This window comes from Leuresthes tenuis, unplaced genomic scaffold (assembly GCF_036924035.1).
Source record: "Leuresthes tenuis unplaced genomic scaffold, fLeuTen1.0.hap1 SCAF_5, whole genome shotgun sequence".
NCBI classification, from domain to species: domain Eukaryota; kingdom Metazoa; phylum Chordata; class Actinopteri; order Atheriniformes; family Atherinopsidae; genus Leuresthes; species Leuresthes tenuis.
In genome coordinates this window covers 12,828,588-12,854,250 of record NW_027325359.1, presented here as the reverse complement: position 1 = coordinate 12,854,250, position 25,663 = coordinate 12,828,588, and the positions used below count along the sequence as shown (strand labels likewise).

Below are 25,663 nucleotides of genomic sequence, written 5' to 3'. Positions count from 1 at the left end.
TCTGGGGGTTTCCAGTGGAGAAAGGCAAAGGAATGGCAACTGGATGCTTGTAGGAGAAGATGAAGAAGGGAAACTCATATCATGGGTTGAGGGAACAGACGTCACTTCAGGGTAGCGACCCAGCGTTTCCTTCCCTGGCAGGCTGAGGCAGGATTAATGTCTACAGGCAGAGCCACTGTGTTTTCTAAATCTGTCTGGCAGTCTTTCAATCTGTTCACGCCAGCTGATGTCACTTTAGATGTCGTGGTTCAAACCCTGGAAACTAAACAGTTCCTTTAAAAATAACAAAATGATCCCGCTCATGGGATGGGAAACGCAATCTTTCTGCAATCATCTCAAATTCAAGGTTTCCAGGATCGGCATAGAAAAACAGCAAAAGCAAAAATCCTGTCAAAAAGCATTCTAAACTCTAAATGTTAATGATCATACATTTACAACAAGGTCAAGAAGCAAAACAAGTAGTGGGCATAGAAAGTTTTTCATCCTTCCACTGACATTTGGTCAGTTTAGGCCACGCTCAGATTACTTTGTGCTGAATACCGTAGGATTGCTGTGTTATTAACGCCACATCACGCTCACCTTATGATCGGAAGTTTTCAAATCTTGGGAGGGTCACGCGACACAAATAAGCTGTAACAGGGCATCACGCACTGTGAGATTTTTCACCACACTTAACATCCAGCTCATCTGTCCCATCTTCCCTCGTCATGCTCAACCGGTTTTTAAATGCAGCTGGCAACTGCTCATCACTTCTCTGGAGTCTGTAATGACGCTGCACTCTGGAACGGTTCCCCGTGCTCTTATTGGCTTCAGCTGCTCGCCGACACCTCTCTCAACGACACCTCCACCAAAAAATAAAAAATATCCGGCATCGCAAATCACACCGTTGAAGTGTTTACTCGCAGCGACCGGTGGCCGCTGATTTGTCTCAGGTCTGTGAACCTGGCTATGGCAGATGCTTTGATTTAAAGTGACACCTATGTATTTACACATAATGAATGTTCTACTTAAAAAGGAACGCTGCAAATCAAAGCTTTTTCTTAGACTTAAATCTGTAATTGTGGCACAATTTGATAGCTCAAACAAAATGAAGTGGGAGTTAACGACATGTTCTAAGTTGGATAATAGGAGTAGACTTGAGGCTGCGTCCAGCGTTAAAACATGCTGTGACCTCATGCACTTTAAACTGCAAATTGCAACCAAATGAATACGTCCGCCTACCCACAAAGAACACATACTCCCACTCTAAAGCCAGTGTTTGGTTTGTGGGATGCTGTTGTAATATGACGGCACGACATTGCGTAGAGGTGACCAGGAGGATGGCCCTACTGGAGTTAACGGCTCGTTCCAAGTTAGAAAACTCAAATATTCCTATTTTCGCACAAAATTATAATACATTATAAAGAAGCGGCTCATTTCTTTTGGGGAAATCTTTGAACAAAACATAAGCTCAAAGTTCTTGACAGCGTCACAACATTTTTTTTTATATAATATGAATACACAACTGCGACAAGGAGTCGGTTCGTAGCGTCTTTAGTCCAAAATCTAACTGTTTCCATCCCAAACGGTACAGTTAGTTAAACTACTTGAGGTGCTCCAGTACAATCATTTTTTAATCCACATTAAAAAAAAAATGCGTTGCCTGTATACCACCGCAGATACCAGGGAGTCATTAAGGAAAGCAAACAGAAACAACAGGGTGCCGACAAATCTTCAGCGCTCGCTCCCCTGAAGCCGTGGAGCAGTACCTGAAAGCCTCATTATACAACAAAATAGATTCCTAAACTAGTTCTGTACGTGTGATCATGCAAGCGCCTGATATACTGAAGAGCAGACCTCTGCCTGAACTCCGTTTTCTCTCTGCAGGCGTGTTCACCAGCAGCTGAGCCTGGCAGAGGCTCTGCCCTCCTGGCCCAGTCATTAGCTCCTCCACAGCATGCTCCCAAAGCTGCTCTGCCAATGGACGCCAACTAACCCAGCCAATCCCTCCAATGCACACATAAGGAACAAATATTCAATTCTATTCACATCGTGTTGGGTGCATTGTTCCTTTGTGTCCTCCCACCTCATGCTGTTATCCCACGTGCACCAACAAGTAGGGTTAGTCGATTCTCCCATATTTTTTTTTTTATTACAAAAACAGCATTTTATTTCCAAATGGGACAACATGGAATACAAAACTCCACTTTAATAATAATTCCTAAGTGCTTAAATAGTGGTAAGGTCATCTTACCATAGTAGCTACAATATACACACAGTTCATGTTACCTGGGTGAAAGGAGCTGGGAATATAAGTGAGAAGTTGTGATTTAAACCTTTTTAAATGTCACTCATTTTTATGGTGTGCTGTCTCCACACCGGCTGGATTATTGCTCCTGTAACAGTTTAAACTGAGCACAATTCAACGTCACGCTCCATTGTCAAACACACACAGTTAACAGTACTGCATTGTGGAAGTATAAATAGTGAAACAGGTTAAGACTTTAGTCACATGTACATCATAATAACAACTAGTAGATTCTCTACGAGTTACAGTTTTACATATTATCACAGTAATTATGGTTCTATTCAAAACCGTCACAAAGAAAAAAAAAACAACATTACACAAATATTTCCATGGTAGAAAAATAAGTTACAAATCTGGATAAATATTTTCAACAAAACAGTTATGCTGAGTTACTCGACAAGTTTACAGAAATGTTTTTTTTCTTCTTCCTTTCAACACTGTTGGGGTATTAGGTTGGTTAAAAAAAAGAAAAGAAAAACAACACAAACTCATTTAAGTTTTCGAGGAACAAACTTTTTTTAAAGTCACGTATAAAAATTTGCAGAGGTTTAAAAAACAAACAAAAAAAAAAAAAAAAGGAAAACGTAACCAGTTTCGCCTCCTTTTTACTGCCACTTCACTCCCCCTGTTCAGCAGAGACAGATGAAGCGCCCCATCCCACACAGACACACCTCCTATAAACGAGGATTGTCCCCCTTAAGTCCACAGGCGACTTCTCACAGGCTGAGCACAAAGAAAGGACAGAGAGACACAGAGAGACACAGAGGCAGGGAATGAGTTGCTCTCGTTTGTTTTTCACAAGACAGAGAACAGTTACTTTAACCTGGATGTTCGAGTCGACTTCCCACACAGACACAGTCCACTTTCGAAAATCTTCTCTGCACTGAACTGCTGGGATTAATCAGTTCAATGACTACATTCAAAAAGGTCTTAGTGTTGGACTGAGACGAGAATTGGAGGCAGACATTTCAAAACAGCTGCTTCTCGGCTGTGTGGTTGCATCGTCCATAAAAAGCACGAGACTGTGGATAATGAGCAAAAACTGCCTCGTCACAGGAAAACCAGAGCCTCAGATACACAAGTATTACCCCATCAACAACGCATCAGCAGCATTTCATCATTTCAAAAAACAGAAATGTTCAGTGTGTGTGTGACACTGCATTTAAGACGTGTGGCTTAACACCTGAGATTCTTGGCAGTTCTTATTAAACTGACTTGTTAAGTCTGAATGTGATACAGTGTAATATGAAACAGTCGTATCAAGCTGTTTGAATCGTTCGCTGGTCCCAATACTTCTGCACTTACTGTAGCCGATTAACATGCGACTCGGTCAGTCACATCAAACAAAATTTGTTTCAAAAAGGGATCATAATAAATAGAAAATATAAGAAATCAAAACATGCATTACTCATTTGTATGAGTGCATGAAAATGTCACGTTAACTGGAACAAAAAGCCAGATTGCGAAGCTTACCTGCACTTAAGCCGCTTTTGAGGAAGCGCTCTGAAAAGGCAAAGACATTCTGTAAGACCCTGGTGCACGGGGCATCTTTGGTACCACATGTTACACAACGTGCATTTCAGCTGGCTTTGGTCGACTTCAACATTGTGACACTTTTGAAAAAATTTAATTTGTACTTGCCAAACAGTCCATCCCAGCTCCCTGTACAGGGATGCACTACTGCCACACACAAACCACCACATTTGTTTGGAAATTTTCATGCACTTGGACAACCTTGACATAAATTGGCTGGGTGCTGACGGTTATATTCAACTATGAAACCAGAGTCCAGCGGCAGGCCCCGCAGTTACAGAGCCTTCAGGTCCAATTAAAATCAGTCAGCCTGTGTGCTGATGAGCACACTTGTGTACCATATATCTCTGGTAAGATGACCACTCTGTTATTTTAGGCACGTTGTTCCTCTTTCAGGAATCATTTTCAGCCTTTTATGACGTTCGCTACCATAAAGTTAACCTAGTTTTCTCGTCTCGGTGGAGAATGCGCTCACTTTTGCAAAGCTGCACCGCATTCCGAAGAGATTTTTTTCTCCAAATAATATGTTTAGAGATGTGTTGCACTTAAAAAGAAAGAAGGAAAGAAAAAAAGAGACAAAGTAAGACGGCGAGGAGGGATTTCTCTTGTAATAAAGACAGAAAAAACTAATGAAAATTGTGATTTCGACAGAAACTATAATCAAAAGTGATATTCTGCTCTCATATTTGTGAGCTGGTCAGTTTTACACCAACAGCACTGAAAATCAACATCTTCAGTATTTCTAAGAGGTCTCTATTATCACCGCTGTTGGTTTCAGAGAAATCAAACGGCAGATGAACTGAATATGGCTCATTTCACCAGGTCATGCAGTACATACATTTGATTTCTCTGAACTGGTCTTTTTACATCCAATTGTTGGAATCAAGAGTTGGTGCCACCTGCTGGAAGACTGCTTGCGTGCACAAACACACACAAACAGTCTCACAAAACCCACTTGCACGCAAATTCATACGAAGGTGTGGAGAAAAGAGGTAAAAAAAAAAGAAACACTTTACGTTTCACACGATTAACATTAACATTCAGACAACATGTGTTAGTTCATAACATCACTGCGGCATTGTCCACCTCTCATATTCGTCGCCTGACCAGGTTTACACTCACCGGTAGATGTTTGGGTCTAATAAGATGGCCGCATCCTGTGGTAACTGGGATAAGTGCACCACTTTAGTCCTTAGCTGAGATCGCTCGCTTTCATTCACCCACACATCAGGTAGTCTGCAAGACAATACACACATGCAGAAATAGCACATGTGGTCAGGCCTCAAGGTTCAGTAGAGGGAGAGGAAACTGGGTGATGGAGTGGGGTGGGAAATATGGAGTCTGAATAAGTCCAGTGCACATGTTAACAACTTCCTCTGAACACTGAGTGCGTTTCCATAAGTAACATGGCCTTGACCAAAACCCTGGGACTGACACACAAGTGAACAAAGCGGCACACACAGAAGACAAAGCTCACTGTCCTTGTTCCTAAATCATTCAATTGTGTGTACGCATGCAAATGTCCGCCTGTCTCTGCCCCCCCCCCATCAATTTCAATGATCAAATGTGGAAGGGATTAGAGGCAAAAGCTTAAAAAAAAGGCAGCTGGAAAATAAGCAAAGGCAGGTTCTCCTCACCACTTAAACCCAAGTGTAGGTAGAGGGTTTGTTCACAGTCACTGGTACACATTCGTACAGGATGCCCTGTACTTCTCTGTTGCACCTTACTGTACCCACAGCAGTGTGATCCTCTTTGTGAGAGGAGGGAGTGTGCAAGCACTGCAGTGGCAAGTTGAGGTGCGGAAAAAAAAAAAAAGAAAAAAAAAAATGAAACAAAGAGCTTAGCAAGTCGACTTTGCTTCCCCTCCTTCCTCCAGCTCCCACCTCTCCGTCTCCAGCCCCAGCATTCCCTCGTCACAATGTGCGTCATCACCGGAGCCCCCAGAGACGAGCGCACACACACACACACACACACACACTGCAAGCAGCAGCCAGTCAAGCAGGCAGTTGCCAAGCCAGAATTGCTCATTCATACGTCCTGTCAGCCAATTCAGTAGCATGGTGTGCAGGTAGTGCTTTTCGTTTATAGCAATAGAAGGTAGAGGTGAAGTGCAACTGTGAGCAAAAGCGATATGAAACGTGACAAATGTCGGGTAAGAAAAAACGGTGGAAAGGGCCCATTGTTGATGTAAAAGACGTTGCTTAAGTGGCTCCAAATGTTTTATGGCATGTTTAAAGCAATTCAATAAACACCATAAAATTAAAAAAGGACTGCAGCGCTATTACAGTCAAAGCAAATGTCAACAGCAGGGCTACATTCAACATGGAAATTAACATGGCTATTTTAGCCAAAAGTACACAGACGTGCTATGTGTGTAACAAAAGAACAAACGAGCCAAACAACTCGCTGTCCAAGACACAGCAATCCTCTTCCTTTAAGCAAAGTAACAGCACTTTTCTCATACAAAAACTTTCATTTGATAACCAAAACACAAGAATATGAAGCAAAAAACAGAACGCATCTTCATGTATGAATAACACGTGCACAAACTACAGTTAAAAACAAAAACTTGTACGTCATATGTTGGAGAAATGGTATTTGGCCTGTTCAGTTTATAGTAGTTGAATTCATGAGAGTGGACGGATTAATGGAAGCACAGCAATGGGATTAGGAAATAACCTCCTCAACCCCCAAATAAATATAAACATATGGAAATATCTATGTGTATAAATCATACAAAAAAGACCTAAAAACAACATCTGAACATCTAAAGCTTAAGAAAGCAGACTCTCAGAATATTTCATTGGTACAGTCACTGCAGGCCGAATAGGGGCAACACAGTCAGTCATAGCATTTCAAACAAGACATATCTGCTTCCAACATATTTAAAGTTGCCTTATAATTGTTTAGTGAGACCGGGTACTCAAGATCCAGGTCGTTTTGCAACTTAATCCAGGCAGAGGAAGCAGCATATGCAAATGCTTTCCCCAAGTCAGTATGAAGATTGAGGGTAATGGACGTAATTCTTAAGAATTACGGTTTTTCTCGAATGATGTAAGTTTGCCGATAAATTGGCATCAGCCTAAGGATTGTTTTAGAAATGAGAACATAGCAGGTGGGTGAGTCCACAGGAGGTCAAAGCAGACCATCCAATCAAAGCATACAATGATGTAAGGGTTTTAAATCGATGACACGTAGTGCTCTATGGCAGACTGTGAGCGTTTGTGTGAACAACAACCCGGCACAGACATGACAGCGGCAGCAAGGCGTCTCTTTTTAACCTGAAACAAAAACGGCTCGTTCCAAAACATAAAGACAATTCTAACATCTGATTAAGCAACAATTTCGATTCTGTAGAGGCTCCATCGCCTTTAATGGTGGACAAAGAAGAAAAGAGGAAGCTGAGAAGCGACAGGGTCAAGACAAGAAACAGTGCCTTTCAAAAGCAGCTTTAAAGTTTAGGTTAGCTTTGAGTTACTGTCCTTGTCCAAAGCAAACCTCTAATGGCACAGGAGGACCTGCGGAGTGTTAAATAGGCAGTAAACACCTCCGTGTGCTTGTGTGCGTGCACTCTCACGCGTACGTCCCACTCCAGAGACGCCATAAACATGTCACGACGAGTGCGCTGTGGTGCTGATGAGTTATTATATTTTGATGTATGAGAAGCACACAGGGGCTGCACTGCAGCGTTCATATCATTCACCCACACTCATGAACATACAAACATATTTTCAAAGACCTGAGAGAAATCACCGCACAAAAAGGGAAAAAAGAAAAAAAAGAGAAAAAAAATCCATTCAGTCACACAAGCAAAATAAAGACGAATGGATTTGTTTTATTTTCCAGGGGAGGCTGCTATTTGGCCTGCTTCTTTATGAACCAGAAATGTATATTGTGAGTGAGGCCTCTGTGGGGAGAGGGGACTGGGGATGCCTGCCAGACTGAAGCCCAGTCTTCTACCCTGAATTGATGGCTGGCTCTCGGCCTTGAGGCGCAGTGTTGACAGGAGCAATATGTTCATCGTAAAGCAGCAAAGTGTGTAAAATATGTGTAAAATATCAAATGGAATGGATATACTCAGCAGGAATGACTGGAAGTGTTCAATGTTCTGATAAACTGTATGAATTTACAAAGCAGGCTCAAAAAAAAAAAAGCCTTTAGAGAAGAATTACAATTATAGCAAAGAGAGTTGTTCACTTAACTGATTTCTTGTTGGTGGTTATTAAAGCAAACTGGGTTCCATATATGAACAACAACATTCACAAGTGGAAAAACCTAAAAAAATAATAATTTCCCCATGTCATTTTGAAACAATACCGATAAAAGGACAATATTTCCAGTGTATAAATGACAGAAACGGACCAGTTGGGCTCGGTTGAGCAGGTGGCTGCGGTGAGGATGCTCAGGAAACTGAAATGCATCCTGGGTAATAAGTCTTAAGGTGTTTCAGGAGAGCACCTTCAGCCACAGACTGACACCTCCTCAGCGCAGGACTAAAGGCAGCAGGAGTCATTCCTGCCAGCAGCCATCAGGCTTTTTAACAGTAAATAATCTATTTGTTCATAGTCTTCTGTATTTTGCACTTTGTTTGTTGGAAGACCGCTGCTGTGACAAAGCAATTTCCTGTTAAAGTACTATTCTATTCCAATAATGCAAGACCCTCCTGAATGCATTTTGAACTTCTATAGAATATTAAATAGAAACAAAGCATTGGATTAAAAAAAAAATAATAATAAAAACAAATAAACGACAACAACACCACCGTGTAGTGCATTAAAAACGATGTTCAAAGTTTTATCCATTGGCTTGAGTCACCGTCAGCGACTGCGTTTGTTATCCGAAAGCAATCAACAGCATGCTGGGGAATCTATTCACTCATCCATCAAAGATTAGACAGCAATTATAGCTCTCCGTTTCTCCCAGCCCTCCCACTCGTCTTCTTCTTCTTTCTCAGTGAACCGCGGGTGAATCGTGTTCAGAATGGCTCAAGTTAATCAGTTACTCATTAATCTAAATGGAGTTAATGAGTGTCAGTCAGAATGTGAATGGTTAGCTCCAGCATTAATAGACATGGCTTCCCACATTCGCACAGCAAATCATTGACTCTGTGACTGAAACACACAACACAGTATAGCAATTAATAGACTTCAGTGGTATGAGTTACAACATTTGATGGCTAACTAAATGACCTCCATATTACCCGTCAGGTTGCACTGAGTCTGAGGATATGGACAAATGGTCATTATCTTTACCTTTTTACTTAACCTTGAAAGAAACTGTCATGAAGTCAAGGAAAGACGGTAGGAAATATTTGCAAGGAATTGGGAAAACACAACCATGTTGTAATGAGAATATGAGCATACTTTGACATGGCTGTAATGTGGGTGTACTGCTCCAAAGATGGACGACAAAAGGTGCAACATATACTTCATCTGGTGCAGTCGTCCGGAGGCGTTTCGTGGGGGCTGCATAAACTTGGGACATCACAGAGTAGGTTTACAATTTAAACCATCAAGAAAGGACAGAAAAAGCCACGAATGCTTTCATTGGTTGCTTATTCCCACCCCCCCGTAGTCATAATTATCAAAGTGGCATAGTTAAAAAAATAATAATAATTACGTTTGTGAGAAACTGTGACGGCATTATCTTTCTTCCCCTCGTGAAGTAGGGTCCCATGTATCATATGTGCAGGAGATGATCAATAAAGTTTTGAGGCTTCTTTTCTGAAGTGTTTAGATAATTAAATCATACAGTCTAATGTCTGCCACAGAGATACTTCCTGGTCACTTCACTCAGTTATTCACTTTCTTAAAAAATTAACCGTACTGAGAATAAATATTACACTGAACTGATTATCACAATGAACTATCCCTGATTCTTAATTTCCACTAAGGGATTAACAAAGTTGATCTGAATTTAAATCAGGTTAAAGATGGTCAGCTTTGTCCAGCTTAAGGAGGTGAAGCAATTCAAGCGAAGAAAACCAAAATAGTTTTATGCTTCGGCTCTAAAATACACTTTCTGACTGACTGATTGACAACTGAGAAAAATGTATTGGTTAATAGTGATCTTCATTTGTTGCTATATGAACTCATCTTCCCCATCTTTCAAAGCTGCAGTTGTGAAGAGACGACAGCAAATGTACAAATGTACTCTGCTGTCTTCCAATTGAAGATAAATAAATCGATAAATAAATAACGGTGAATTGTTGCCGTCCCCAAAACACAGACTGACGCGGTAGAATAGAAAGCCCCAAAAACTGCCTCACTGATTCAATTTGATAAGTATGACATATTAACACTAAAAAGTTGCTCTCTTCAACTCCATTTCTGTCAATATGACATCATTAGTCCTTTAATGTAACAAAAGTTCTACTGTAGTCATCCAGTGCTTTTAATACAGATTAACTGTTACAAAATTCTGAAATACAATAACATTAACAAATAATACAACTGAAATGTTCAAACTAATTATGACGTTCACGTTAGCTTAATTAGCCTGTTAGCGACGAGAGACAAACGGTCAATCCAGTGTTCCGCTTTGCATGCGAGGGAGTCGGGGGAAGGTTGAAGCCTGAAAAAATGTTGGAAAGAAAAGACATTGTTTGGCTAGAGGTGAAAAACTTTGCTTTTCTTTTCTAAAGGGAAAGACGCTGAGAAGTCACCGTCACCGGCACAGCAGAAAGGATTCAACAGCACACAATCTGAGCATAAACATGGGCTATGCTTTAATCTCCTGGTTCACTTTTTAATTGGCGAGGAGATAACGAAACCGTCCCGGCTGTTTAAGACATCACTGTACGTTTCCTTCTCCATCCCTTATTGGATTGATTATTAGAAATAATGACCAGAGCACCCCTCTGCTAAGGGGCAACCATATGACTCAATAGTGTGTTTAATCCTCTTCCGATCGTTAATTCTCTCAGATTTCATTCTGCCTCTCCCTCTCATTTCTCTCTCCCACAGCCACACTTGTTCGCGCTCTTATTTCTCGAAGTGCTCCTAACTCCGTCTTGCCCATTCTTTATCTCGTCCATTCTGCCTCTATCCATCCGTCTTTGAGTCTCAGCATCAATCTCCATCTTTGTCTCTCCGTTTGTAATTAATCTGAGAAGTCTTTCCTGATCAACTAACTTCATCTTTCACCCTCCCCCCCATTATGTCTCTGCAGAAGATTAAACTCCCACATGCACGGCGTGAAGAGGACTGTAGAAGTGAATGAGAGAAAGAAAAGAAGGGGAAGGGTTGCAGCACGAGATGTTTGAGGGAAAGCTGTGAGCAGCATGATGCACTGTCCAGTTTTTGTTGATCTCTGGTATTTTGTTTCCTGCCATTTCATCTTGGTTTTCAAACCTTTCCCTTGTCTCTTTTGACTTTGTTCTCTTTTCCCCTTCTGTTTTCAGTCAGCTCTTCCCCCCTTTCTGCCACGCTGTTCTCATTTCTTCTACACTATCTTTTCTCTTCTCTCTGATCATCTTCAGAGGCCACGCTGTCAAATCCTTTAACAGGAGTGTGGGAGAACTTTCTTCAAACAAGGACCCTGCTGAGAATCCCTGTATTCTGTCGAGCTGCCTTTATTACACACAAACCCTCCTGCCCTTCTGCCCAATTGCTTTACTGAGCTGGGGTTTTAGTTATTCAAATGATCGGCTTCAGTGAGCTGAACATGGGGAAGCTAATCGGGTGATACATATGTAAAATGGAAATGTTCAATCTGGAGCAACCGAAGAGGAAAAGTGTTTGGGTGAAACTTTCAATGACTGATTATTGATCATTCATACTCATAAAGCCAAGCAGAGGCTAAACAACCAGCACCAGACCCAGAGAAGTAAAAAGACAAGACTTAAGAATAGCCAAGAATAGCACTCTGCCCCTTATCAGTGCACTGGCATGTGTACAAGTAGAGCAGCAGTGAATACTGAGTATCCTGGCAGGCCAAAGGTACCGTGGTCAACTCTTTTTGAGGAGAGCAATGCCCTTTAAAACACAGGGGCTAATATTCTGGGGCAGTGTTGTGCATGAATGCATCAAAATGAACATTTTCCATGAATTTTGAACCGAACGCGTCTGTTTTTAATTAGCAGGCATGAAGCGAGCGCAGCTCTTTCTCGCGCCTCGGATGGCGCTCTCGTTAACAGCGAATGTGTCGCGCTGAACTGTGTCACACCCCACAGACGCCACCAAACTTTATGAGAAGTCCTGCGCCTGACAAACGTGTAACTACCAAAAACACGATTAACACGACAGCATCGGGACGATGCGGACATGTACAGAACCATGCAGCAACAGCAGGTACAACAGCAAGTTTTCATCCAATGCCTTATCTTATGATGTGCGATATCAGCCGTGTGACCGAAGTATTTTTATGCTTTATAATATTTGTATGGAGTGCAACACTGTGGACTTGCAGAAAGTGGGAAAAGAGACACGAGGAAGGAAGCCTGCAGACTAAAAAGTAAACTTACAAACTCTGACTAACCCTGAAGGCAATATTGTTGTAATTAAACCCACAGAAATGGCCTTGAGGACCCATCAGATGCACTCTGTTAAACTTGGTCAAATAAAACAGGCCACATACTAAAAAAATGATGGTTTTTTTCAGATCAGTTTGATCTTGAGATGTGCACGTTACTTCCAAACTCTGTGCTCCATTTAACAATTGTGAACTTTGTTCAAAATTTCAAATGGTGAGCTGTAAACTTGAACTAATTCAGTTTTAATCAACGTGAACCTTTTCAAATAGTTCTTGTGAAGTGTGAACTTGCACAACACCATCTGAGGGGGGATTAGATTGCTCATATTAAGAGCTTTAGTGAGGTTACTGTGACTGTGTTTGTTACTAAGATGGAGAGGAGAAGTAGAAAAAAATATATATTTTTACATATACAAACATTTACATACATGAATCCCTTCGGCTCGAAAAGCAAATGTTTGTGCAACAGGTTTAGGCTTTAAATGGTTGAATGTGTGAAGAAATACTCAAACGTGAGGTGTTAAACTGCTTTTCTGCACACATTACAGGTGTCAAACTGGATCTCCCCTTCCCTTTACATGGGGTTAACAGAGACATCACATATTCAAACCTTCAGACTCTTGTTGCTAATCACAAAACGAATCTCAGAATGGCTAATAAAGGATAAAGATAAGCCTTGTAGCTATTTAAGGATTAGGTGAGGTCTACAACCTTTTCTTGGTACCGGATATTAAAAGGCATTTTTTTGTAAAAAAAAAAAATGATATATTTCAACTTAGCTTAAGCTTTATCAATATTTGCAAAAAAAAAAAAAAGAAAAAAGGAAACATTCTACTCACATGTCTTCGGGTGTCCAGTGTAAGAGAATCTTCACCTTGCCAGACCCCTCTTTCCTTCTGGCTAGCACCTGCCCAAAGATAGAAACAAGGCCAAAACTTACACACACCAGCTTTATTCTGTTGGGATCCAGCCTTAAAGACATGTCCCCATCCTGACACCCCCCCCCCCCCCTGCAAATAAGACAATTATATTCAGATACAAATCTGAGTATCTGGACTTTATATTCTGGAGAGCCAGGGTGACAGACATGTTATCATGGTAAACAAGCCTCTCGTCTTGCTGCTCCTGAATAAAAGGAGTCAGTTTAGTAGAGACTGACACCCACTTTATAATCTGCCACGCTATGTTAATTCCCGGTTTATCGCGTAGTTTGAGGCAATAACTCTTAAAATGCCCAACACGCTGAAAACGTTCAAGGCTTGTGAAAATACAGTAACGGAGACAACTCCAGATTTCCCAAATAGTTGGCCCTTTTTACGCATAACATTTCATCTATCATGCTGTGTTGGTTTATAGTAAAAGTGGTCTGGAATTCAAAAATATTGTCAAAGGGTGAAAGAAAGGCTAGAAAAATAACCAGGAGTGTCAAAAATAGCCACAGATATAACATAGTGCGTCAATCCCCTCCCCCCCCCTTAATGTTTTTAGGTTAGTGAATGAGCTCACATGTGAAGAACTCCTCTTACGCATATGAATATCTTAAAATATTTTGTGACCCCTGGGAATGGATGTGGCATTCATGGAAAATGGTTGGAGGACAAGAGAGATGAGACTCCGCTGAGACGGGAGACGCAGAGACCTAGAATCCTCCTCCTCCTCCCATTAACAGCCTTTACTTTTCAATCTTTTTTGACAGCACGTGTCGATAACTTTGTTGTAAGCGCTCTCAATCCGTTTCATTTATCCGACGCCCGCTTGAAAGATAAGAAAATACAACTTTTAGATGGCCAAGTGATTTGACGAATCTTGTTTTCTCCCATTCAGCGATGCAGACATCTTAGCAAACGGGGACGTAAACATGTCTAGTTACAGACCGACTCACATTTTTTTTATGAAGGAATATTTATGCTAGATTAACAGAGATTAGTTTTGTTGTTCCTGGAATGGGGCCTTCGCATTTGTCTGCTTGACGCTTTGCAAATGGCAGCCAAGTTGGCAAAGCGACCCTGCTGCCTCTTGCCTTGAATGCAGTGTGCACTAGTAAAACGCTAAAGGGCCGAAAGGAGAACAAACAGGGAGAGCGTGACCAGTATAACAGCATGACTGACAAAACAGAGAAAAGACTTAAGCATCGAATGCACTAATAGAGACACTGCGGATGTAAAGTATTAACTATTCCTTTGGTCTTTAAAAACAAGATTCTGACCAAACATGAAAAGAAGAAGAAGGGGGGGGGGGGGGTTGTTTTGTGATCATCTCGCTGGGCCTGTGATCCTGGACACTCGTGTGTGAATGTATGGTGTCATTTTTCAGATGAAATATCAGCTTGCTGCATGTTTCTGGCTTTATAAATTGATACGAAGGCAAAAAGAGAAGAAGAAAAAAAAAAGTACTGGCTCTAAAAGGCTTAGTCCTGAATGAATAGTAGCACTTATGTCTGTTTGCGACGCTATCACTCAACTCAGAGTGAAGGATTTTGCGTGTGCAACCGACGCAAATGGACCTGCGTGCCGGCCTCCGATATGACGCACAAGCTGCATACGGATTGGCTGAAAGTTACCCGAAGGACAAAGAAGGCTTAAAGCGACAGAATTCGCCACGAAAAGGACACACACCTCGGACTGTTCCACAGTCTCGAGCCCTGTAGGTAAGACTCTGTACACAAACCAGCTGCTTTACTGCCCTTTTGATCAAAAATGCACAGCTGTTGTCCTGTATCCTCAAGCTCCTCAAGTCCCAGGTGAATAATTACAAGTCGAGACAACTCTTGAAAAGGCCATGACCATATTTGTGAAAGCTTTGGAAAAGAAGTGGACTTGTTTTAAGCAGCATGAAGTGATTTGTGAGCTGAGTGGTTTGATGATAGCACTTGGTGCTTTAAGGGACAGATCTTAATCCTTTATAAACCCAAGGGAGGGAAGTCAAAGAAAAAGGAGGGGAAAGGGAGCAGGAGCACGCAGGGAGTGAACAGTGGATATTAGAGTGGCTCCATAACAAGGCAGAGAAAAGTGCAAAAGACCAAAGCTGGGGGAGGGCAGGCCTGCTAAAACTGGGTGCCTGTCTAGAGTCGGAGGGTCAAGCTGTGGATGACGCAGATTGGTGCAATAACAAAAATATCCCATCATAAACATGACTGAGTTGCTCTGACAGGTCAGCAGGCCCAATGGCCAAACTCCACAGAACCCCCACAGCTTTGCTCCATCTCCCCAAGCCCGGGAGGGTCCACTGGGGCCTGAGGTTTGGCGCAGCACCGCAGTCATTCACCACAATCCTCCGGAGGATAGAGAGAGAAACAGAACGTATGCCCAACTGGTCAGATCCACTTCCGATTCCATGACCCTGACCCTCCCTCAACCCCTTTTTTTCCTTGTCCTCTCCGTCCAAGTCTCCGTTTCTCTCCCTCCCCTGACCGGCTCTTCCTCCTTCACAGTCTTTATCCAAATATGCAGTTACCTCTCTTAACCTCTTCCCATGTCTTATCTTCACTTTTTTTTGTTGCTGTAAACCTTTTGGCTGCTGCTGAGCAGAAGAGGTTCGTAGAGACAGAGCAGAAAAGGGCCGGTCGGACCAGCAGAGTGATGGTGTAGCGAGCAGAAAAGTGATGTCAACGAGCTATTCTTTAGCGCGAAATAAAGGTGTAACGACGGATTTTCCTAAACAGCATTTTGTATTTTCTTCTATGCTTGAATAATTAAACCATGAATGCCTGCCATGTGTTTACGCCATGTAGATAATGTCTGCACCATCAGGCGTGCCAGTGTAACGGGAAAGTCTATCACACAACTACACGCAAGCTAATCTTAACTGGCTGTTTTGATCCTTTGGTCTGAACACTCTGCAGTGAGTAATGTAACAATTAAGGCTTCACAAGGCCTTCATTACCGTCAAATGACATGATCTATTGTTGTTATTATAAGGATGATAAATTACCAGAGCGCAAATTCACGAGTAAGTAGGGAAAAACTATAGATTCTTCAGCTGAGGTGACCAGAGGTGGCGGTAATATAATACATATAATGTACAATTTAGAAATGCTTTAAACGCACACGAAGAAAATATATGAATGCAGAACGCTGCAAACAGATAATTAGGCCAGATTTTAGCTAAAAAAGGTTGTTTCTGTAAACAGAATCACTGTCACTGACTTGGGGAATTTGCCAATTTACTAATGTAAAGGAACATTATGTGACTGGCATCGTTTACGCAATATGTGAACCAGAAGTGATCAGACAGCAGATGTTGACCATAGCTGACACGCCAAAAAGTTTAATTAAATTAAGTTAAAAATAAATAAATAAATCGTGCCATTATTCACTGTGAGGGTCTTGAGTGCTCCCTAGTGGATCTGCATGTGAAAGTCACACATTTCACATCCAAATGTCATGAGGAAATTCATTCCTGTACTCAGATTTTGTGGGAAAAAAAAAAAGATATAAAAAAAAAAAAGGAGAATCTCAAAAACTTTTCCCATTGAGTGTTTATACATGCCCTCAATTTAAGGGGCAAAAGGCACTTTACAGCTCATTAATAATGCATAATGCAACCGGTTATAATAAATTTTAAAATAAGGAAAGAAAGAAAATAAAACCCAAAGAAACAAACCAAGCCACACACACACACACACACACACACACTCTGATCGTCTTTCCTGTGATTCGGTGAAAAACAGCATCAAGCCTTGGGGTGTTTCTGCGGGTTCAATTTAAGTGCACAGAGCAAAAAACAGAAGCTGCTGTGGTTGGAGGCCGACTTTCAAAAAGTGGCTCTTTGATGCCCCCTGCTGTCTGCCAGCGAAAAAATAAAATGCTCATCTACAACACAGAGAAGAATTCTAAATCTTCTGAGTAGCTGAATTAAATGAACATTAAAGGATATCCGTTTGTAAAGTTAAAGTAACGTAGCAAAATACACGGGGTGCGATATCGGTTTCCCTTTGAAGAAAGACCATCTTCAGACTGATGGAATTCACATACCAAACAAAGGTCATGATATACTGCTTTCTACTGCTCATTACAGGATGATTTCAGCTCTTATGAGAAAGCCCTTCATTTATGATAAGTTCATCTGGATCTGATTGCAGCAAACCTCTGATGGGAGGAAGGGAACATTTTGTTAGGGCTGATTTGATTTGCAGATCCTGATACAGAAGTCCATGTTCTTAGTTTCCAGTGTAATGAAAAAGAAAAATGATCAACATTGAAAGAGGTTTTTTTAAAGTCATGGTTGAACAGTTCAGAGATCTGCGTGAAAACACGCAGGCCCAGAAACTGTGTTTTATTCAATTGTGAAGTTGGACAGTTGCACTGTTTTCCATCGATTTTCTGCTCAGAATTTTTAGGGCAGTTTGAAAAATCCAAAAATCAGAAATCCATGACGCAATGGAGCCGAGTATAAAAGCCAAACCATAAAAAAAAAAAAAAATCAAATGTTCTAAATAAGCCTACTGTGATGCACTGGCCTCTGACGAACAGCTGTTCTGCCTTCGTCATGGAAACGCATCTTCCCTGGACGTCGATAGCAACTTGGGCTGTCTACTTAAATTGCAGAGGAATAACGAGAAAAAGAAAAAAAGATGGAGTATTTTTGTGAAGAGTGAAGCCTAAATGCAGAACATCCACAGACCTGGAAACACAGCAGGAGAACCAGCAGCTCACCTCCTGACTGACGACAGTCAGTGGATGTTCTGTGGACTGAGAGTTCATATCAACCTCATTATTCACCTGGTGGTTTTACAACAGGAGTACTTTAATCATCCATCCATTCTCTGTGATGTGACAAACTCAGAAAGCGAACTGATCTCTGCTTTACTCAGACTTTTAAAAAAGGCCCTGTGGGCTGTCCGTCTCTGCTGCTAAACTTTCAAATGAAAGAAAATATAGATGCGGACTTTTAAAGGAGTTCATGAAGTAAATAACTGGAAGCGATTATGTCACTGAATTTTAACAAAGTCTACATATTGGTGTCTCAGAAACATTCAAATCCAAAACAAACTGATGTTGTCTGCATCAGAGGATGAGGGCTAAAGGACATACAGCGGTAAAGCACATACCGTACTGTGAAAGACAACGCTGTGGCCGTTGCCACCGCTTTCGATGTGGGTGGCGAGGTTGAGACAGATGGCCCTGTGGCGAATAGCATCCATGGTCTGGACATCAAAGAAGTCGTGGGGCTTTGCTGCAGGGACACGAGAACAGAGTCAAATCAAAGGAAAGTTTCAAACATCTTAACTAGGGAAAGGGGTAAATACAGCGGGGCCCAATATCTACAGCATCTAGGCTTTAATGACCCAACCACATGTGCAGCAGTTTCTTCTTTTCTCCAACAAAACTGCGCAAATAAGCTCAAAACAAGAAGACATGCGTCTCTCCACCGGAACCTGCACCACTTACATTCTTCTCTGTAAGCTGCTCTGAATAACTGCAACACAGTATGTGTTCAGTGGAAAGGAAAGCTTCATCATTACAAAAGGACACGTCTTTAAAAAGATACACTTTGTAAGCATTTACACGCATTTTTATCATTTGGGTGAAACAATCAAATTAGTAAGAAAAGTATAAACTACAATAACTGAGGATAAGAAGTGGATCACTTCACTCGCTGAGGTTGTGAGCAGCATTTCCTCTGAGGTCCCCTCTAAACTGGCATATCTCTAGCATTCATCTCATTCATTAAGGCAACAGCGCGTGCAAACCTCTGATTCTACATGATGATCCTAAGAAGTTTATTAGGTTTTAAAAGATTTCTGTTTGACTCTGCAGAGTACTGGTTGAAGTCTTCGAAAGAAGAGGAAAAACAACATAAATGAGCGCCGAGTCAGCCCGGCACCTGGAGCTCGGAGCTCCTGGGCTGTGGAAAGACTACTACCGAGAAATCGGTGTGAGCCAGAGGCAACCCCGCCTCTCTCTTTTCAGGGTGGGGTTGTACGGCTGATATGCATGCGCTGAGCGAGCCGAGGAGAAGTTAGAACAAGTTAAATAGCGAACATGGCAAAAGCAAGACTGAGCGAGGAGCCGTGGCACGAAGCGAGCCATTGGCAGGCGGTGAGAAACTTGCTCCCTGTTGAATGGGAGCGAACTGCGGAAACTCGCTCGCTACAGAGGCTGCTGGCTCTGAGAGTAGCAGGTTAGATGGACCAAGATCCAGAGTCACTGACGTGGTCATTGCTTAGCAGAGGGAGGCTGCTGGAAGGCTGGTGTGCAGGGCCAGATTAGCTCAGAGGCCCCCATTCACTGACTGAGGAGGAGATGAAGAATCATATCCCAAGCCATGTTAAAAGCACGGGAGGGTTTTTTTCTTGGCAAATACGTCCGAGATGCATCATCTCAAAAGACCGAGATGATGATTTACAGAACTCTGCCAGAATTACATAAAGGTACTTATGTATGAATGCTTTGTGTGGGATTACTTGTTAATCAATAAAAAGTCTGAGAATGCTGGTGAGTTATGAGTTAAATATATGGGTGAATATGCATCCTTTAAAAAAAAGAACTTGACTATAAGAGACTACATTTTTATGGCCAAATAATACTTCAAACATAATCCCCAATCTTACCAACGGACACGTTGGTATTTAGATGCCGACGATTCAATGGATGCACACTGCACAAAAACAACGTGTGCAAAGAGGACAGGCAACGACAAGCAGGTCGAATGAGTAATACCACAACATTTACTTCTGTTCTGTTCCAATATGAGACAACTTGAGACTAATGATGATCTCTTGAATTCCTCGTTTGTATCAACATTAAACAGCATACCAAGAAAAAAAAAGACGGGTTAACCTTGCATCTGTGTCAAATTTATGCAAAGCGGTTTTTTAACTCACATCAACGTAAACTAAAGGTTATCAATAAAAAAATTAATTAATTTAAAAGTTCTTTGAAATGAAATACGGCAATGATCTCAAATATTGACAATATGCAGCTAATGGAGTAAAATATGGAAACCATCTGACGAGGTAGGAATATCAAACAAAGATAAATAAGAAAAACCTGGTTCATGAAGCGCTTCGTTCTACAGTTTTCATTGTTTTCATTGCCAGTTTATCCTCATAGCATCAAAAAGGGCCCAGCTTGCCCTCTGAAATGGGGAACATTGCTCTGAGGAGAATCCGTTACTCTTTGTGGTCCAGCTCTTGCTCCAGATAGGAGAAGTCAGAAGCTAAAACATGTCATTTAGCACAGCACTACCTCAGAAATGTGCTCAGGTTTTAAACCGCTTTACAAATTTAAAAAAAAGGAAAAGAAACAGGGGAGTCACATTTGTGAAATCAGCTCAGTTGGTGTGCCTTTTGGGTACGTACGTAGGGAGCACCTGCGTTTGCTCTTGAGTTTCTTCCTCTTGTTCATTCCAGCCTTGGAGGGTGACTCCTCCTTGAGTCTGGCCTGGCTGGACATTTTAGAAGAGCCTTGTTGGCTGAAGTGACTGGGAACATGGCGAGCCAGCCCTCCTTGGGAAGCAAAGCTGGCGTTGCAGCCACCAACCACACACTGCAACAGGCGAGAGGGAGTGAGGGAAAAAAAAACAAGAGGCTACAAAAAAACTAAATGCTGACCACACAATATTCATGTTAGGAAAGGAGGAGAATGACAACTGGACAAAGTAAAGGGCACAAAATGCAGATCGTGATCAAATTCTTGGCTTCACCTTGAAGGGTTTATCTCCACTGTGGGTCAGCATGTGTCTCTGGAGCCAACTCTGACTTGTTGAGGGTGTGTTGTACACCTTGCAGCCCTTCCAGAGACATACGAACACCTGGGAATCATGGAAACAAAGATTATTTTTAAAATAAAACCTCGTCTTGATGTGTCTTTCTTCCATGAAACATTTGGCCAGCAACACAATTCTGGGTTTGGTTACGGCTACATTCAGACGTCTGCTAAAAAGCGCCTTAATGTCCGTGGCAGCAACACTTTCATACTAAATTTACCCGAGGAGTTGATATAGTGGCACAAAGTGTGGCAAACTAAAAATTAAATAACTAAACAAATTCAGCAGAAAAGGCGTTAATTTGCCCCAAAGTGTACCTCTGAAGATATCAAGACGTTCTGATGACTTTACTGTTACGTTTTTCAGAGTTAAAGTTGGTCAAGCAGGTCCACAAAATAAATAAAAGTGGCTCAAGAAGTTGGAGGAAAGATCTAGAACTCAAACTTTGGACACGGTCACACACAAGGTGCCCTTGAGCAAGGCACCGTACCCCCATGCTCCCCGGTGCTGTGAATGGCCACCCACCGCTACAGAGTATGGCATCTGTCTCCATGAGTGTGACCCTGTGCATGAGTGTGTTCAACAGGTGCCAACGTGGATGGGTTAAATGCGGAGGACAAATGTCGTGTATTTTCCTGTACATGACAATAAAATCTGATCTGACAGCAGCTAATTGTCCTGATGTATGTCAGGCGTTTGCACCGTCAGTGTTAAGCTACAGCAAAAAAGGGGGACACTAGCTAGTAAGGCTACACTGCAAACAGAAACTTCTACTGACCCCTCCTGTCTGCCCGTCCACGTGAATTCCCCTGATATGCTCTGCCAGATCAGGACTGGAGTTGAAGCACTGTGGACACAGGTCCCAGCAGCAGGAGTACGCCAATGTCTTGGTCGCAGAAGATCTGGCGCTGCCCTGTCCGTTCATCATCGCAGGGGTGGAGCGCCCACTGGACTCCATGCTCTCCATCTCCATCAGGGTGCTGCTGATGCTGAAGGAGAGGAGAGAGCAAGTCTCACAGTAATAAAACATGGACGGATCAGGCTTTGCGCAGCTTTGAGGAACAGGTGCAGATGTTACTTGGCACATTACCCTGGTACCATGCATGAAAGCCTTTGCAAGCTGGAGCTGATTTTCTATGCATGCCTCATTCGCTTAGGGCACATTCCTTAATGCAACTTTTCCAGTTCAACATTTTAGTCTCAGTTTTATTAATGAGATTAGTAGAAATGATACCCCCTAAATGTTTAAATCTTCACTTCACATCTGCAACACCTTCACAGCCATGACTGATTTGAGTACCTGGTTCTGGATAAGAACATTGTTTCCCCAGCCAGCAGCATAAAGTGTAAAGTTTTCTATGTTTATCCCCAATCTGAGTTCACCCTTCAGGTTTTTAGGCATGAGTAGAAGATTGACTTACACAGGTCACACATGGTTTCTTTAAAATATGTCTGAAAATGAATGAGTGCAATTGGGGGGCGAACATTTTTTTTTTATACCTTGACCTGTTAAATAATGAAAAAAAAACTAAATGTCAGCCACTTCAGACCCATCACAGTACAACCTGGTCGCGGACCAACCTGTCTTCAGAGTCCAGGCGGCTCAACGGTTCACCATCCGAAGATGATACCTCCACACTCGGCCGCCTCTTGTCATCCAGCTCCCCGCCTCCGCCGTTCTGTTTCTCGCCATCCTCGCAAACAGTTGTGCTCTTTTCGCTGTCTATTCCCGAACACCGACTATCCTCCCCTGGTTCCTCCTTTGCGTCTTTCACTGTGTTATCACTCGTGTGCTCGCTGGTGCTGCCTCCTGGGCTTTGCAGGGACTCTGGACTTCGCTCTGGCTCTTCAGGAGCAGCTGCAGCCTCTTGGGTGGCCGTTGGAGCAACGTCGTCTGTTACCGCCTCCTTCGCGGCCTTGTCTGCCTCAGTAGCGGGCTTCTTCTCGCCGGCCTCTGCGTCCACCTCTTCCATTTTCGGCTCCGTGTTGCTGCCAGGTTGCTCAGCTTCCGCCACAGTGAGACCATTTTCTTTCCTCTCGCCGTCGCCCTCGTTTGCCTCTCCCGGTGTTACGTCGCACCCAATAGTAAGTGTGGGGGTTTCCTCAGCAGCCGCAGCGGCCATTTCCACGGCAAAACGTAGCGGAGGACACTTTCTGTATCAAAATTTAACGCCACGGTCAAACGCTTCTCTGCAGGAGGAGGGCGGGGTCTAATCTCAGCGCCTGCTCTCTGATTGGCCAAAGGCAGCACGAGCACGAGAAACGCTGACGTAGGTATTTAAACTTTCCATGTGTTTCACTAATCTCAGAGCTGCTGTTACATGGAGGAGTCAGTATTTACAGGAATATTTCCGTTACAAGCCAGACATTTGATTTTCTACATGGGATTTGCTGAGAATCACTACTGATAAATAATAACTTGATCGTGGCTAATTGAACTAATGCGCTTACAACTCATTGATAAGAGTAACTTTCTCTCTCGATTTATCGAAACATTTTTGTTCTTAATCAGGATCAAAATCGTGCACTAGAATCTTGTGATATGCCATTGATATTCATAATATTCATACATTCATACCCCTTGTATGATACACTGTCGTTAAATCAGGCTGTGGGATGAATTTCTGTTGAAAGTTGATATCAGTAAAAATGTCATTTTTCTTTTTTGTTTGCTTTAAATAATTTTTCTCCGAACGTATAACCGACACCAGTAGCTCCTCGGTCACACGAAAAGACGCATAATTGTACTAAACTGTAGAAAATGTACGGGAAAAGTCGGACTTGAGACACTTCATCAGATTTGTTCAGTATTAAAACAAGTTTTCACTGATAGATCACTAAAATGCACGTGAAATGTATTTCTACAAAGCGATCATTTTTCTTTTCAAAATGTCCAAACTGAGCTAGAAGCACTTTAAATGGTTTAAGAAAAGTAAATCAACAACGTTGACAATGTCGCTGCCACACATTGGCCACTAGAGGGTGCCACAATATTTCCCTGAAACTGCAGACATTAGATGGAGTGAAATAAAAAACCTGAATTCTGATCACACTGTGATAAGACTTGGGACCCTACCCCACCTATCATCCCATGAATGGCATAAAACGGATATAGAGATAGAAGGGATCTTTTCTGACTAAGCTTACCTAAGCAGTTATGAGACTATTCAGGCATTCAGATTGAAATATTAAAGAGAAATGTAAGTCGTGGCTTTAGAAATCCTTTTCTAAATGTCAGCATCCTCTTTGACTAAACACAGGTGATCACAATGTACCTGAAGCTGAATGGGAGTCAGAGGAAATGCTTTTGCTGTCAGTTTTTCCACACAAGGGTGGCACAGAGCACGACACAGACAGATATTAAGAACAGCAACATTTATTTAACATGATATAAAACAGATGGGATATGAACATTTGCAAATCAATTCAGGTATGTAACCATCAGCTGGACATATCCTCCCATCCAGATGTACCATGTACATTATATACACAGTAAACGTCTGATAATTACACTTTGTACACACACGAAAAATATTGTGAATTCACAAAGGCTTCGTTTTTATTGCTTTACACATGCTAATCGTTTTTAGTTGGGTTTTTTTTGTTGTTTTTTTCGACTCCAGGGTTCAAACCAACGTGATAAAATAGAATCAAGCTCTGACTTTTTTTTTCCTTTTTCCTTCTCTCAATTTAAATATATCTCTCAGTCATTTAAAAAAAGAAAAAAAGAAGAACAGTGAAGAGTGACTTAAGTCAGAACATTCACATATATATTGGCAACAATGTGCCAAGGACTGTCGATCCCATCTTTAAATAGTTCAAACCCAGAAACATGAGAAAGTACCGATAATCTTTGCCTGCAGCAGTAAAGTGGCTCCTCCTGTTATTATAATGGAGGATCTATATCTCTTATTAACTTATTCGAATAGACAAATTTTCTTTACAATAAATGGATAAATATGACTGGTTAGATTTATTTCAATATCTGAAAAAAACTTATTTGAGATTAACTGAACTAAAAGAATGCGGAAACATCTTGAAACCTTTTTGAGCAGGTGGTGAAATAAGAGAGGAAAAATGTGGCGTGGCCTAAAATATTCTGTCACAGTCCATTAGGTTCACAGCCTGTTCGCCTCCCATACGTACCGATATCCGCCCAGATTCCAACAAGAACCTAATAAAACCATATAAATAATTAAAAAAAAAAAAAACGGAAAAGCCTTGTAAAAACTGGAAAATGAAACTGCGCCAGTGACAGCGTGAACGCCGGCTGAGGAAAGAGTTGCTTCCTAAAGCTAGTCAAGAAAAGGAGAAACGTCACTAAATGAAGAGTTGTTAATGGCGTATGAGCTTTAGATGTCACAGTGAGCATACAGAAGTAGGAGGTCAAGCCCTGCGAGGAATAAGTAGGCAGTTTCACTCTCTTTAGGCCAAAGCCTTGTGCTGGTCTCCTGTAGGGAGGTCCTCAGGAGCTGCTTTTTGCCTCCCCTGCTGCTTCCTTCATGTGTAAGTCTTCACTGAAGCCAGAGCCTGTGCTGGAGGACAAGAGGTCGAGTTAAAAAAAAACACCAAGTGTGTAGTTGAGTCTACAGCAACGCAGAATATGATTGTAACCTTCATTATTACAGCTTTTTAACCCCACAGACACCACAACAACATGAG

At 41.9% G+C, this 25,663-nt stretch overlaps 2 protein-coding genes across 9 annotated transcripts in view; both read right to left on the bottom strand.

The window, feature by feature from the left end:
• Positions 1-1,648: 1,648 nt before the first annotated feature.
• LOC140307291 (zinc finger protein aebp2-like) lies at positions 1,649-23,209 on the bottom strand. 2 transcript variants are annotated; one of them, XM_072386103.1, is made up of 9 exons: positions 22,583-23,209; positions 21,780-21,990; positions 20,939-21,046; positions 20,595-20,781; positions 18,342-18,466; positions 13,132-13,199; positions 4,943-5,056; positions 3,761-3,790; positions 1,649-3,010 (listed from the first exon to the last, which is right to left on the bottom strand). In XM_072386103.1, exons 1-9 carry the CDS (start codon positions 23,122-23,124, stop codon positions 3,004-3,006), a joined length of 1,392 nt encoding a protein of 463 aa, XP_072242204.1. In that variant the 5' UTR covers positions 23,125-23,209; the 3' UTR covers positions 1,649-3,003. The 2 variants fall into 2 exon arrangements, with proteins under 2 accessions (XP_072242204.1, XP_072242205.1); XM_072386104.1 differs by lacking the exon at positions 3,761-3,790.
• Positions 23,210-24,361: 1,152 nt separating this feature from the next.
• LOC140307289 (pleckstrin homology domain-containing family A member 5-like) overlaps positions 24,362-25,663 on the bottom strand; it is a 72,794-nt gene continuing 71,492 nt past the window's right edge. For 5 of the 7 annotated variants that reach the window (XM_072386096.1, XM_072386100.1, XM_072386097.1 and 2 more), the window contains one exon: positions 24,362-25,536. In XM_072386096.1, the coding sequence (XP_072242197.1) occupies positions 25,467-25,536 (70 nt within the window). In that variant the 3' untranslated portion in view covers positions 24,362-25,466. The remainder of the gene's footprint in view (positions 25,537-25,663) is intronic. The other 2 variants (XM_072386098.1, XM_072386099.1) reach the window with 1 other exon arrangement.